Source organism: Manis pentadactyla, chromosome 17 (assembly GCF_030020395.1).
Source record: "Manis pentadactyla isolate mManPen7 chromosome 17, mManPen7.hap1, whole genome shotgun sequence".
In the NCBI taxonomy this organism is placed as follows: domain Eukaryota; kingdom Metazoa; phylum Chordata; class Mammalia; order Pholidota; family Manidae; genus Manis; species Manis pentadactyla.
In genome coordinates this window covers 66233372-66247505 of record NC_080035.1, presented here as the reverse complement: position 1 = coordinate 66247505, position 14134 = coordinate 66233372, and the positions used below count along the sequence as shown (strand labels likewise).

General features: G+C 61.9%; 1 protein-coding gene across 3 annotated transcripts in view; it reads right to left on the bottom strand.

Moving 5' to 3' along the window:
* Positions 1–340: 340 nt before the first annotated feature.
* The window catches only part of TMEM255B (transmembrane protein 255B), a 29003-nt gene continuing 15209 nt past the window's right edge, over positions 341–14134 (bottom strand). Inside the window, exons 5-9 of one of the 3 annotated variants that reach the window (XM_057494490.1) lie at positions 9924–10004; positions 8321–8406; positions 7014–7173; positions 5206–5349; positions 341–797 (exon numbers count right to left, since the gene is read on the bottom strand). In XM_057494490.1, coding sequence (XP_057350473.1) covers positions 633–797; positions 5206–5349; positions 7014–7173; positions 8321–8406; positions 9924–10004 — 636 coding nt within the window. In that variant the 3' untranslated portion in view covers positions 341–632. The remainder of the gene's footprint in view (positions 798–5205; positions 5350–7013; positions 7174–8320; positions 8407–9923; positions 10005–14134) is intronic. The other 2 variants (XM_036904751.2, XM_057494491.1) reach the window with 2 other exon arrangements.

Genomic DNA, 14134 nt, shown 5'->3' with positions numbered 1-14134 from the left:
AGGAGACACGTGGCCTTGGTAACAAACCTCTCTTCAGGTGTGGTGGCACAATTGGGAAAAACAACACACACAGATGGCGGCTGACCTGCAAGCCCTAGAAGCAGCATTTTATATTTGAGCCAAGTCATCTTTTCATGCGAGCAAATGAAAGCCAGGAGGGCACAGTGCTGAGGACAGAGACCCCGCGCCTTCCTAGGGACACACGCATACGAATACACAGACGTGCAGCACTCCTCAAAACGTGGTCTGCACCAGGGATGCACAGGGCCACGCTCCCTTTGCAAACCAGTAACAGCTAAGGAGGAGGATGGCACAGGCACGAAATTCTGTGGTAAGTGATGATGACACTGGAGCAGAGAGGCCGCAGGTGGGATGTTCGGCTCTGTGGTGTCTGGGTCGCACGCTGGGCAAGGCAGCTGAGTGGAGGTGCCACCCAGGCCTCAGTCACCTGGGGCTCTGTCCCCTCCACTGGTCCTGGCCTCTCCTTGCAGAGGATGTGCCCCGGAGGAAAGGAGGGTGTGGACTTCTGGAGCGTTCTACTGATGTCTCCAGGAGGTTGGCCACACAAGCAGGGTTTGTAGAGGCTGCTTTGTTTTTTAAACAAAAACAACTCTTTTTCAGTCGCCCCCCTGTCACGGTGCATAGGGGGGCGGCTTTTCCCCCAGGAGGAAATGGACCAGAGCATGGGGAGGCAGGGCGCCAGGAGGAAGCCCGCCGTGGCAGCTGGGCTGGGCTGGAGCTACATGTCCTCGGATGCAGGGGTCAGTGGCTGGCAAGGTGGGGGAGCTGCTGGAGGGCTGCAATTAAACAGAACTGTCAGCAGAGGTGCAGCCACGCCGTATGGGGGCTGTGAGGACACGCCAAGCCTCACCGGCACGCTTCATGGAGCCCACGGGGGCTCAGGTCCCTCCAGATCCAGGGTCACCTGCCTAACTAAGCACTTCTAGCAGGAGCCATTCCCTGACCAGAGTGCACCCCCAAGGAGGGCGCCTGGTTCAGCCCAGGGGTCCCCTTGGCACAAACTCTGCTGCCTGTGGGTACGAGATGTCCAGGCAGGGGCACCGAATGTCCACCTGCGGGATTCCTCAGGCTTCCTGGCCCAGGCGCCTGCTGGGCACGAGTCACTGGCCTTTAACCATACTGATACCAGGACACACACACGTCCGGCGGGCTGCCAGCCCATTTGGGGGACCCTGGGTTCACCCAATACTTCACATTTTAAGGGAAAAAACAAGAGCATCAACATTTTCAACATAGGGTGATGGTTAATTTTACATGTCCACCTGGCCAGGCCTCAGTGCCGAGGAGTTTGCTCAAATCTCGATCTGGACAGGGCATTTCGTGGACATGATTAGCATGCACATCAGACTTTGAGTCAAGCCGCTGCCTCCCAGACATGGGTGGGCCTCATCCAATCAGTGGGAGATCTTAAGAGAAAAAGGCTGAGGTTCTGGGAGGAGGGACTTCTGCCCCAAGTGCCTGTGGGCTGCAGCCTGCAGCCTGCCCTGCAGACCCTGGGCTCTGTCTTCATATCTGTGCCATCGCGTGTGTGCACAGTTCCTGTGGTTCTACTTCTCTGAAGAACCCTAATACACGAGACCAAGTAAAAGGGCCCCTGAGAACACAGCACAGATTGTAAATCCACAGAATTTCCAGGTTTTCTCCAACTGCCAACAAACTTTCACCTTTTTTCTTTCTTTTTAATTAAGTTCCAAGGGTTAAAAATGCCTACTTAAAACCAGTATTTAAATAGATAGGGCAAACTGTCCCTCCTATGAAAGTGGGCAAGGGCTCTGACCACCCAGGGCTCTCTGAGCCAGGTGCCCAGGGCCCCAGAGGCTGGCCTGCCTGTCCCAGCTCTCCATGCAGCCATGCTCTCTCGGGGGCTCAGGGCTCTGAGAGTCCACGAGTCGTAGCTGCTCAGGGTCGGCACCAGGATCCCACGGCCTAGGCCCCTGCCTGCCTGCATTTTCCCTTTCCAACCACAGGGGACAGAGCAGACCCCTACAGAACATTCCCTCCGTCTGCGGGGAGCTCTAGCTGCTAGCATGCACACGTCCACTCAGTTCTTCAGGGCAAACGAGCAGCTGAGAGACTCGGAGTGAACTGCCCAGATCACAGAGCGCCAGCAGGGACCGCGGAGTGAACCACCACCGACCACAGAGTAAACAGCCACAGCACAGACTAGACCCGCAGGGACCACGGAGTGAACCGCCCCAGACGGCCTCGCAGGGACGGGCCAGGCCACTGGACTTGGGAGCCCCTGTCACCGCTAATAACCAGCAGATGCTGGAAGCACCAGCCCCTCCTCTGCTGGCTGAAGAGTCATCAGTTCTGCTTCTTTCTAAGGAAGCACAGGGAACCCCAGTGATTTGCCATCTTCCCGAAGTCTGATCACCGACGTGCACGTAGTCATGCTCCTCCATATCTTGGCCATAAAAGCTAATGAGGCCATCGGGGGGCCCGGGCATCCCCAGGAGGGTAGCAGGAGCACCTGCTGTTTGGGAAGAGCCAGGGGCCACAGAAGATGGGTGCAGGCAGGTGCGGCTCTGGATGAAGCCGTTCCATTCACATATGTCCACCTAGAGCCTGTAGCCCGCCGAGGAGACACCTCTGGTCCCAAGCGCCCCACACATAACTACACACGCAGGACGCAAGCCCAGTGCCCCAAGGTCAGGAGCCATCTGCACCCGCCTCTAAGGACCAGCGAGAGCTGGGGATAAAGCAGAGCTGGGGCTTGAGCGTGTCCTCTGGGTGCCCCCTCACAGCCAGGCACTTAGGAGGCTGGTGATGAACGGCCCAAAGGCAGATGCACCAGACAGGTGGGCTCTACGTGCCTGCCTCCCGCCTCCCAGGCACAGCACAGACACACTGCCTGCTCCCCGAGGTCCCATGTGTGGGCACAGCTGTGGGGCCTCTGGATGGGGCCCATCTGCCTGCTCTCTGTGTGTGCTTCTCTGCACACTGCCTCTCTCTGGACCAGTGTTTGTGACCGGAGGTGGCCACCAGCCACAGGCCCAGCACTGTCCCTGGGTCCAGCACCAGCCATGGGCCCAGCACCTGCCGTGGGCCCAGCACCGGCCATGGGTCCAGCACTGGCCGTGGGCCCAGCACCTGCCGTGGGCCCAGCACCAGCTGTGGCCTAGCACTCCTAGAGCTGTGGGTCTCATGTTCTGGCAATCTGAGAAGATGAGGAGGGCCAAGCAGAGCCCCGGAGCACAGTCCAGCTAAGGTGACATGGACCCCCGTGGTGGGGACCCAGGGTGACGCCCGGGGAAAGGATGACGGCTGCCGAGCGGGGCTACCTGGGCATCCGGGAAGGCCTTGCCTGGGGACACCTGGGAGGCCCCCGCACTCAGGAGTGACTGCCCCAGAGGCTGGTGTCACCTCGCTTCCTGACTCAGGATAATTCCTCCCATGTCCCAACAGTGGGGAGACCAATTCCAAGGCAGGCCACACCTGATGGGCATGTTGCTCATGGGGGCCCCGGCCCCTGGACTCAGGAGACACCTCCAGGGGCCCACAGGGCCTGGCTGGGCCCCCTCAGAGCTTGGTGAGTGGCAACTGGCCAGCCCTCCCCAGCGGGGGGCATCCCACTGACTGCTGCCCTGCAGAGACCCGAGGTGGCACTCAGGGACGGGTGCAGGGGCTGCAGCAGGGCTCCGTCAGAAATTTGGAGGCCCAGAGCCCAGAGAGCACAGCCACCAGCTCCATTTGCAAGGTGAGTGGGGAAACCGAGGCATGAAGAGACAGGAAGGATGCTTAGGGAGACAGAGCCAGGCAGGACCCGGTCACGACAAAACCATGCCCAGCAGGGGGTCCCCATAGGGCTGAAGCCACAGCCTCCTCGGCATGCTGCACCCCACGTCTTGGGCTCCAGAGAGCCCCCCTACTTCCAGCCACACGCACCATCGGATGCGGGGCTCTACAGACCTGGCTGATGCAGGGTGGTGCCCCCGGGCCGTGAGCAGGACTGGCATGAGGGAGCTCTAAGTCACAAAGCGAGCTTTTCAGAGATGAAGGAGCCTCATGAGGGCCTCCCCCCAGGCCCTGGGACCCTGGCTGGCTGGGTGGTCACAGGCTTGGACACCCAGCTCTGTCCCGGGCAGGCTTGCGTCCTCCTCCCGAATGGCTGTCATCAAAAGAACGTCTTGCTTCCTGTCAATGTCACTCTTCAGTGTGGGTCCCCTTTGGCGGCATGAGGATGTGACCTCACAAATCCACCAGGGACCGAGGCCGCAGCCCACGAGCCGAGTGCAGAAACACAGAGCTTCTCGCGTCTGAGGATCGTTAAGCTTCCCAGGGCTTGGAGGTGCCGCTGTCAGAACCACAGGCACCGAAGCCCACCAGCCGCCCCGGAGCAGACCCTGAGATGGGCTGCCTGCCTGCACAGTGGCTCTCACCTTTGCACCCAGGCACGCACGCCCACATCTGGGGGCATTTTCAGTCATCACAGGGCGTGTTCGCAGCTGGCTGGGGGGCCGTGCCGCTTGTCCCCCAGCAGGACCCAGCAGCGCCCTCAGCCGTGCAGCACCCCCCTCAGAGCATGGTTCAGGGCCGGGTCTGGGGTCCACGAGGGCCAGGTCTGTGTGCACCACAGAGGAGGCGCCAGCACAGGGAAGGAAGAGTGGACCCCGCGGAGCGGAGCCCAAAGCCAGCACTGCCCTGAGGCCAGGTTCCGCCCACCAAGAGCCCCCTCCCCCTAGCAGCCCTGAGGCCAGCGGGTTCTACTGGCTCGAATCCTGTGAAGCTGCCACTTTGTGTGTAAAGCATGGGTGGGTGTTGGCATGTCCACGTGGCTGCACCGAGCTTCACTGTCCGTGGGGTCCAGGCAGCAGGTGGCCTGTCCCCAGAAATTGTGCCCAGGGGGTTGCAGTACAATGAGCTTCTGAGGAACCCATCATGGGTCAAAAAAGCTCAAGGCCCGAAGGTCACTGAAGGCTGGGTCACCCAGAGAGCAAAGGGCAAATGCCAAGGGGCCATGGGCCATCCACGCAAAGCTGGCGTCACCCGCCCATCTCCCCCAAGACTGTCCTCAACCCCCTTGCCAGTCCCTGCTGGCTGTGCTGCCCTGTTCCCTACATCAGGAGAGGGGTCCCCTTCCCTCAGCCCAAACCCCCTCCATGCCTGTCCAATCGACGCTGTTCCCAAGGACTGATCCCACAATGTGAGCACCCCGCCTCTGCCAGGCGACACTCAGCCTACCTGCACAGGCAGCGGGCAGGGCGAGCCGGCCGGGAGGGTCCCGGTTGTCGGGCAGAAGCCCGCGTAGGCCAGGATCTGCTGGGCTGGGTTGTAGAGGATGTGAGGTGGTGCAGACAGGCTGTAGGCCAGCGGGGACAGAGCGACCTGACCCAGAGAAGGGAGGCATGTCGGTGCGCACCCTGGCACCCCTGCTCCAGCCCTCAGGTGGGGTCCCCTCTGAATTCTGCTGGGGAGCAGTTCTGAGAGCCCAATTGCATGGCTCTCAGGCATGAGCTGCACCCTGCACCTTATTGTTGTTTTCTCACTTGCAATTTCTTGGTCAGAGGGCCCAGAGCTGCCACCATCCCAGCGGGAGCTCAAACAGCTGCACCCCAGACTTCACTGAGGCAGCAGGAGCCAGGGAACCCCGAGGAGTGGGGGGGGGCCGCTGGGAAACTGGAAGCAGAGGGAATGGAACCAGCGCCTTGACGCCATATTCATGAGCAGCGCTGAGCACCTCCTGCTGAGCCAGGGCCACCCTGCTGGCCAGAGCTGCGTGCCCCGGGTGGTTTGGGGCAGCCTCCTGGCCGAGGCAACAGCACAGCCGGGGACAGAGCAGGCGTGGTGGGGTTCGAGGCCCACTGAGGGTTTCAGGCCCGAAGGGGCCGCCCTGTGTCGCTCGGCATTCGTGCCATTCTGGGGTTTGGGGAGATGGGGGTGCACAGGGCTCCCCACGAGGGAGATGTCCATTTTGGTGCGGGTGGCTTCCCTTGGAGAAATGGGCACTCAGTGGGGACACTGGTGGGCCCATCCCCACACTGTCCACTCCTCCCTCCTGGGCCCAGCCAGAGACCGCAGCTGGGCAGGCGGGACTTGCTGCCTGCCCTCCTCAGTGTGCCTATGGCTCCGCACAGACCCTTCTCGCCCAGACTGGGCTTAAACGACGTGCCTACAGGTGTTACCACGTGACCGAAGCTGCCCAGCCTCAGGAGAGCCTTCTGCAGGCCCGGATCTGTGCCCCTGGCACCTGCTTCGTGACCCGCATGCGGTGACTGCGGTGGGGAGCACTCACATGAGGGAGGCCTTGGGGCCGGAAGAGGTTTACCTCCACCTGGTTTGGGTCTGGCTCGGGGGGTGTCTGCACGTGTTTACATGGCCTTTGGTCAGGAGTGGACATCGGGTGGGTGGCTCCTGTGAACTGCAGCTCTCCTCAGCTGGATGGGCTGCGCCTCCATGTCACGCCTCTGGGGCCGAGGGTGACTGGGGAGGGTGCCACACAGGATATCTAGTCTGGAACAAACAGATCCCAGGAGACGGCGGGGCAAGGGGACTGGTCGGTGGCCCCAAGTGCAAGCCATTTTCTGTAAAAAGAACTTTGATGTGCAGCCTGGAGGAGATGGCAGAACGGCTGGTACAGCCAGGACCCTGCTGGCCAGCCCTTCCTGGAGGCGCTGGCTGTTGAGGCTCACACCCATCACCCCCGAGTTGGGGAAAATGCAGACCTGAGCCTGCCCAGATCTGCCAAGTCGGAGGCCCCAGCAGGCCCACGTGCTGCGGGGGGGAGAAATGGTGGCACCCCCACCAGGGTGCCCAGTCCTGGTCTCTCGAGCTCAGCTGCTTCCTGAGCGGGATCACGAGGCGCACGCCTCGGACAACGAGGGTGAGCCCGCTGGGCTGGCCCTGCCTCCAGAACCTGCCAGCAAGCACTGATGGAGGGTCTCCTGAGCCTCAGTGCCCCTGTTTGTGCCCAGGAATTACAGGGACTCTGTGGGCAAGGCGCCCACGGGGCCTGCCTCGGAGAGCACCACCGTGCCAGTGGGCACACTCACCGCATCCTTGAAGGCCCCCAGGACAGCCGCCGTGACGATGCCCAGGAGCACGCCCAGCACGTTCAGCATCGCCGAGGCCCAGAGCAGCCAGTATAGGTGGAGTGCGTCCTGGCAGCTGCTCACGCCCACAAACTCGTAGTAGGTGGGAGGGTGCTCGGGGCTGCACGGGGGAGGGACAGAGTGACCCCAGGCCTGCGAGGGGGTGACTTCCCACATGCGCAGAGCTGGCTGAGAGGGCTGCAGGCCTCTACCCCCTGTGCCCTGAGGCCACGGCGGGAGGCCGTCCCCAGGGAGCCTGGGTGTCCTTCTGGGCAGGAGCCCAGGCCTCTGAGAGGGAGGACCCCCACACCTCCCCCCAGACCAGGCCCAGGCAGGTCAGTGGAGCGCCAACCAAGTCACCACATAGCAGGCCGCTCACAGCGCCCGGCACAGCCCCACGTCTGCTGCAGACTGCCAGTGGTGGCTCACACACGAGCTGCTCCTCCCGTTATCTTGGAAATAGGATGGGCCCACCTCTCGGGGACGGGTTACCCCTTGAATCCCTGGAGTTTTCAGCAGCCCAGTGGAGGGCCCCCCAGGGGCAAGCACTAACCCCCCTGCTGGTCTTCCTGAAGGCATCAGAGCTGTTCACACACAGTGTGGAGGCAGGGGAGGTTCTGGCTCTGTGTGTGAGGAGCGCAGAGGTCGGAAGTCCATCCTAACAAGTGAAGACCTGGCAGGCTGATACACTGACACCCCCTCTGAGGTCCCTAAGACAGGGCAGGCACGGGCTGGCAGCTGCCCCCAACAGAGTCCCGGCTTCCCAGAGCAACCTGTGTGGACACACAGCAGGAGGCTGTGTGGACATGTCTCAGCGTTAAAAAACTCCAGGGGACTCAGTCACGGGAGCCCCCACAGTGTGAGATTCACCTCTGGGAGCCCAGCCGGGGGCCCCACCCACAACATGAGAGAGCAGGGCCCTCAGCCAGCACTGGGGGAGAGGAGGCAGTCCGTGGTACCCACACTCTGCAGAGGCTGCCCACAGGGCAGACAAGGGGCAGAGCTGGACCCAAATGCCCTGGAGGTGGGACAGCAGCTGCAGCCCCACAGCCAGTCGCAGCTGAGGGGACGAGGAAGCGGAGGAACCAGTGAGGCTCCCCGTCTGGAGGCACAGACCAGAGAGACCTGGGCACAGGGCCCTGGGACGCCCGCCCCACCACAAGCCAAGCCTCAGTGTCCCCATCTGTGAGGTGGGGCCGCCACCTGTTCCCCATGGAATCCTGAGACGGCGCAAATGCCAGGCGCATGCCGTCCCGCCCCCCACTCACCTCCCGCAGTGGTAGAGGTCACAGCAGTAACAGGTGTTGCTCTGCACCTTCAGCTGGCACCTGCCGTCCAGGGAGGGACAGGAGACCTGCGGGCAGAGACGCCACTCAGGTGCTGGCATGTCCTCGCCCACGGGGCAGGGGCCTCCTGGGGCCTGGTGGTCAGGCAACTCCGCCCCCAGCCCACGTCTCAGATGCAGCAGCGCTGGGGGGCAGGAGGAGTCAGACACCCAGGCTTGGCCACACGGGGGTCCAGGCAGCGGCGCCTGCTGGGCAAGGAGCGGGAGCAGGTTCCAGGTACCATGCCAGTGGCAGGACCCTCTGGGTGGGGACGGGTCGTGATCTGTGGTTGACTGCTGGCACTCCCATCACAGTGGGTGCTCAGGAATGTTGGAGCAGGCGGACTAGATTGACCTGGGAGGGGAGGCAGTCCAGGTGGGCAGGGGCTGGGGATGGCCAGTGGAAGACAGCCCGTGTGGCTGACTGGTGGGGCTGGGGAAGGAGGCACAGTGGTGAGAACTGGTGGGCTGGGCAGAGGACCACGGGCAGGCACGGGGCAGTGTAAGGGGTCAGGGCAGGTGAGGAAGGGGCCGGGAAGCCCACGGCTCCTGGGAAGATCAGAGCCACAGGCCAGGGAGCCGGAGGTCCCTGGGCGACCCTTGGGGGGAGACGTCCCTCACCAGGAGCAATAGCAGGGGACAGTGGTCAGCCGGGAGCAGGGTCAGCCTGGAGCCCAGCGCTGCCCAACTGGAGGTGGAGGCCTGTATGGCCAAGCCCTGCTTGCCCACGGCTGTGTCTGCTCTCACGCTGGGGAGTTGAGAAGCTGGGGCAGAGACCACCTCGCCTGTAAATCATGATCACTGACCCTTTATAGAGAAAGCTGCTGGTGCCTGGTGTGGAGCTGTCTGGGCAGCTGTGGCCCCAGCATCCTGGGGGAGCTTTTCAATCTCTCCTCCCTGAAGCTATGCCCGAGATGAGACCCAACATTGGGATTTGCGCCAGCTCCCGGGCTGCCCCATGGGCACGTGGGTCTGTCCTCAGAAGGCCTGACAAGTGGGGTTTGGGAGGGGCTCCTCGCTTCTCCATGATCCCAGGAGCAGAGGGGACATCAACCTTGGGCTGTCAGGGAGCAAGGAGAGAGGACCTGTGGCGGGCAGCACACTGGGAAGGCAGGGAGCCAGCGACACGCGCTGAGCGGCTGGGGCCCGGCTCCCTCCGGCGGCTAGCGCCAAGAGGGCCAGAGCCAGCCTTTGGGGGAGAAACGTGCTGTCTCCCTGGAAGGGGCCGGTGAGGCCGCCGCACAGAGAATGCCCTGTTCCTCCTGCGGTGCACACAGCGGCACACGAGCCACACGGGGTCTCAACCACAGGACGGGCCGTGACTCCTAGGACCACTGTGTGTCACAGAAGGCAGTCGGCGGCTGATCGTAAATCCATGCGACAGCATGATGTCAGAGCCCAGAGCAGGCCCCACATGCCTCACAGGCCACGGTGAACACACGCCGGAGGGCGGGGAGCCCCCGCACCCAGGTTCTGGCGAGAGGCGCACTGGGAGGACCCGCAGTCAGCATGTGAAACCAAGCACATCAAGCGGGGCACCTGCCTACCTCTGCCTGGTACACGTCGGGGGAGTTCCCTTCCACACTGGAGTAGAGCTGGCACCGCCCTGCAGCAAGGGGCCTCGGCTCCTAGGGGCAAAGCAGGATTGGATGGACGGCTTTCGCCCACCAAGCATGGTCTCAGGCGGCTCCAGCCAGGCCTGCCAGTGGCCCTGAGCCCAGAGCATGCCAAGGCCGACTATGCTCTGCCAGATGGGGGTGCAAAGCCCGATGCCGAGGCTCCTGGGAGCAGCGGCCCTGTGTCCAGGGACACCGCCTCCCACCTGTCAGCATGGCACAGCTGGGGGTCTCTTGGTCTTTTGAGGCGCACTGCACGACTCTCAGAAAGGAGACCCCTCAGCTCCTGCCTCTTTCCCTAAAAACAAAACATTTTTTTTTTTGCTAGGAAGGGAGCAAAAAGGATTTCAGGCTAGTCCAACTCACACAGCCAATCATTCATCTGCCCGCCAGCCATGCAGTGAACCGCCTGTCATTCATCTGCGCCTCCCTCCCGCCCTCATCTCTCTACCCCTGCCCTCCCACCCACGGCCCTAGCCAATCATCCACGCATGGGTCTGTCCCCAGCACTCCTGGAGCAGACACAGGGCCCAGCTCTGAAGGCACCCAGGTAGGACACAGTCCCTGCCCTCGGGGGCCAGTGAGGGAGGCAGGTGACAGGCTGACGATTACCAACTGCTGTGATCTCTGTGCTGTCTCTAGGGGACGTTGGGCCCCAGGCCTGTATTGTTTTATTAAGGTGTCCGTCCTCTCTTAGAGCAGGGGTGCTCTGACCTGAGAGTGTAAACAGCACAGTGACCCCAGGGGGAGATAGGGTGGCTGGGCGCTGGTTTGCTCAGACAGCAGCTCCTGCTGCCCAGAGCCCCATGCCAGGCCTGCTCTGGACGCCACAGCCAGGGGGGTGGTGCTGAGCATCTGCCCTCCCCCAAGGGAGACGGCGGAAAACAGGGGGCCTACATGGAGTGTGGTGGGAGGTGGGAAGGGCTGGGCGGAGACAGGAGGCTGGAAGGCTGGGGGCTGCCTGCTGGGGCCCCTTGCCCTTGGTAGGCCCGGCAATGACAGGGCACATGGGTCGGGCACCTGCTCCGCTCCTCCCCTTCCGGGTCTCGCTCCCCTGCATCTGCTGCCTGCTCCCAGGAAGCCTGCTAGTGGTGGCCACACTCACGCGGGCTCTACAAGCACAGCCACACCAATGTGCCACGACAAGCTGTGCATTGTGAAGGGTCATCCCCTTTCTTCCCGCCAGTGACCCCATGGGAGTGGCCTTCCAGACTTAGCACGATGTCCTCCTGGTCTGCTGCCAGCCAGCCCACAGCTGCCAGGCTTTGCCATCCGCACTGTGCCGGTCTGGTTGTGATGCCTTGGGGAGCCTGCAGGGTCGGGTCCTAGTGAGGCCTCTCCCTGCTCATGGCAGGGTTCTGTCTTCTGACAAGGCCACGATCCCCACATGGGGTCCCACCCTCATGACCTCAGCTAGCCCGAGTCACCTGCAAAGCCTCCCCCACGAGAGGACGGGGCCCAGCGTGCAGACCTGGGGGCACAGACACAGCTGTGGGCCCCCCCAGCCCCCACATCACGTTAAATCAGTGGCGAACACCTGGCATAAGACCGGGACCTCTCTGAATCCTTCTAACACAGTTTCACATGCTGTCTAATCTTTACTATTTAATCAGGATATAGTAATTCCTTTCAGTTTGAATTGAACAAAACTGTGACCTCTTAGTTCCAGTAAGTCATGCAAACTTTGTTTAGTCTACGATGAGACATAGGCTGAGTTCCTGGGGAGAACCCTTGCCTCCGACAGAGCCCAGAGTTCTTGCCCCCAGACGGGCATCGGGGTTACAGACAGACCATTTCACGGACCCCCTTAACCGGTCCACACAAATAACACTAAGACACCCAACACATTTGTCGTCAGATCCGAAGTTGTTAAAGCTCATTTAAAATCCTGTGTGTCTCCTATAGGGGCTGCTCAGCTACAGACGTGGGCGAGAGCTGGCCCACCACCTGATTTCACAAATAAAGTGTCATCAGCACACGGCCACGCTCATCAATCCACATACCTGTGGCTGCTTTTGGGCTGTAACGGCTGGGCTGGGCAGTGGCTGGTTCTCTGGCCCTTTCCAGAGAATCCAGCTGCCCCTGGTCCACTGTATGCCTGGCTGGGACCCCAGTAAGTGTCTGTGAGTGAAGGAGTCAGAACTGCCCAGGAGGAGGAGGACGCTGCCCCCCGTGCCGGCCCTGCGCAGCCTGTCACCGAAGGTGCCCCAAATCAGCCAATAGTTTAAACACTTTGGGGCACCCACAAAGTTCCTCTGCCAGAGACAAGTCCACCTGAGCTGACAGAGGCTGAGAGACCGCCAGCCCCGAGTGACGGCCATCCCAGCCAAGTGACCACCAGCCCTGCCAAGCAACCGCCAGCCCGGCTGAGTGACTGCCAGCCCGGCTGAGTGACCGCCAGCCCCATTATTCCCATCTCTGCTGTGATGAACCATGAACTCCGTGGGTAGGGAAGTCCAGGTCTGACACACTCGTGGGTGAAAAGCTGGGCTAATTCCTGACAAATCTCCTGCCAGCGACGACGTTCTGATTTCCAGGGCCGGTGTCCCACTTCACAAGGAGCCCGGAATTTTGTCTGGTGAGGGTCATACTTCTCCTGCAAAGCTGAATCGCTTCAGTGAGTCCTATTGGACCATGAGATGAAGCAGGGCCTCTGGGAGAAGCTGCCGCTCACCTTGCACCCTGGAGGCCGCATGGGGGAGATGCTCCCTCCTGGGGAACAATGGGGTCTGCAGGAAATTTCTCTCCAACCTGAGCAAGTGACGGGCCTGGGAAAGCCGCACATGGCAGGACTGGGCACCCCTCCAAAACCAAGGGTCCCCAAACTGCCCACCTGACCCAAGCGCTCCCCTAGCCTGGCTGAGCAAGCCGGTTACAGGCAGAAGTGGGGCGATGGGGAAGGGAGTGCAGTCCAGACAAGACTGGACTGAGCCGTGGGCAGTCAGTGCACCCCGGGGCCAGGCACCCAGGGCCCGGTTCCTTGGGGATGTGTGTAAGCATTTGCCGGGCCCGCCGGGGCCCACCCACCTGATCCCCCAACCATCCTCTCCCTGTCTCCAGCCCCCCAGGACGCCTGGGACTGAAGACGCCCATGTTCATGGGCCACGTAAAAGCCTCACAGTTAAGTCCCAGCTGCTGCTGGGCTCTGCACCCAACAGAGAAAAGAGGGCCGAGAGTGTTGGGCCAGCTGTGTGTTCTCACCCCAGGGCCCCTGCATCTTTCCAAATTTTCTTTATTATTGCTGTCTTGGCCATACACATTCATAATTACCCCACAATCGGCTGTCCCCTGGCCACTGTGATGGGAATGGAGATGAGCCAGCTCACTGTCAGAAAGTGCTTGCAGTGGGAGGGGCGCCCCTGCGAAAGCACCGCTCCAGGGCCGCCCAGCCCAGGCAGGGTGTCCAGAGCCTCCACGGACCCTCTGGCCCCTCCTGCAGGGCATCCTTGTTACAACACAGGCCAGGCATCCTGAGGGCCCATAAGGGGCCGGCCTCTAACGGGAACTAAGCCCCCAGCCAGTTGCCATCTCAGATGGGCCACACCACGAAACCAAACACGGTGTGAAGGTCCGGGTCGCATTCCCACGAGTGACAAGCAAGGGGTCTCACGCAGCCACGGGCGCCTCGGAGGGACCGCCTGTGACAGGCGCTCCTCCCAAGGACAAGTGGGAGAGGAAGCAGGTCTTTGACAGGCAATCTTAGGCATGAAGTGCGCAGCCCACTGTCAAAATTAACGCTGTGAAGACCACCCTCCTGTAGGATGTGCGAGCCTGGCGTGGGGGGAGGGCCGAGGGCACACCAGGGGGTCCATCCAGCCGGCCTGCATGGGGGGGGGGCCGTGGTCAGAAGACTCACTCCTAAACTTCGCAAGCATCTCACTCTGTCTTGCCATCGTGTACAGACATGTCTGGGGGTTTGTGCAGGGTGGAGACACTGTCCATATTATTATGCAGGCCCACGACTGAGTCATTGCTTATCACAACTGTACGTCTAACCGCCTCGGGAGCTCACGTATGTTTGTGTTCTGCGATTATGGGCCGGCCACCGCGCAGGCCGCCTGCAGGTCCCGGCACCATCAGCTCCAGGTCACAGTATAGGTGGCAGCCTCTGGGGCTGCCCACCCTCCTGGCCCGCTGGTGCT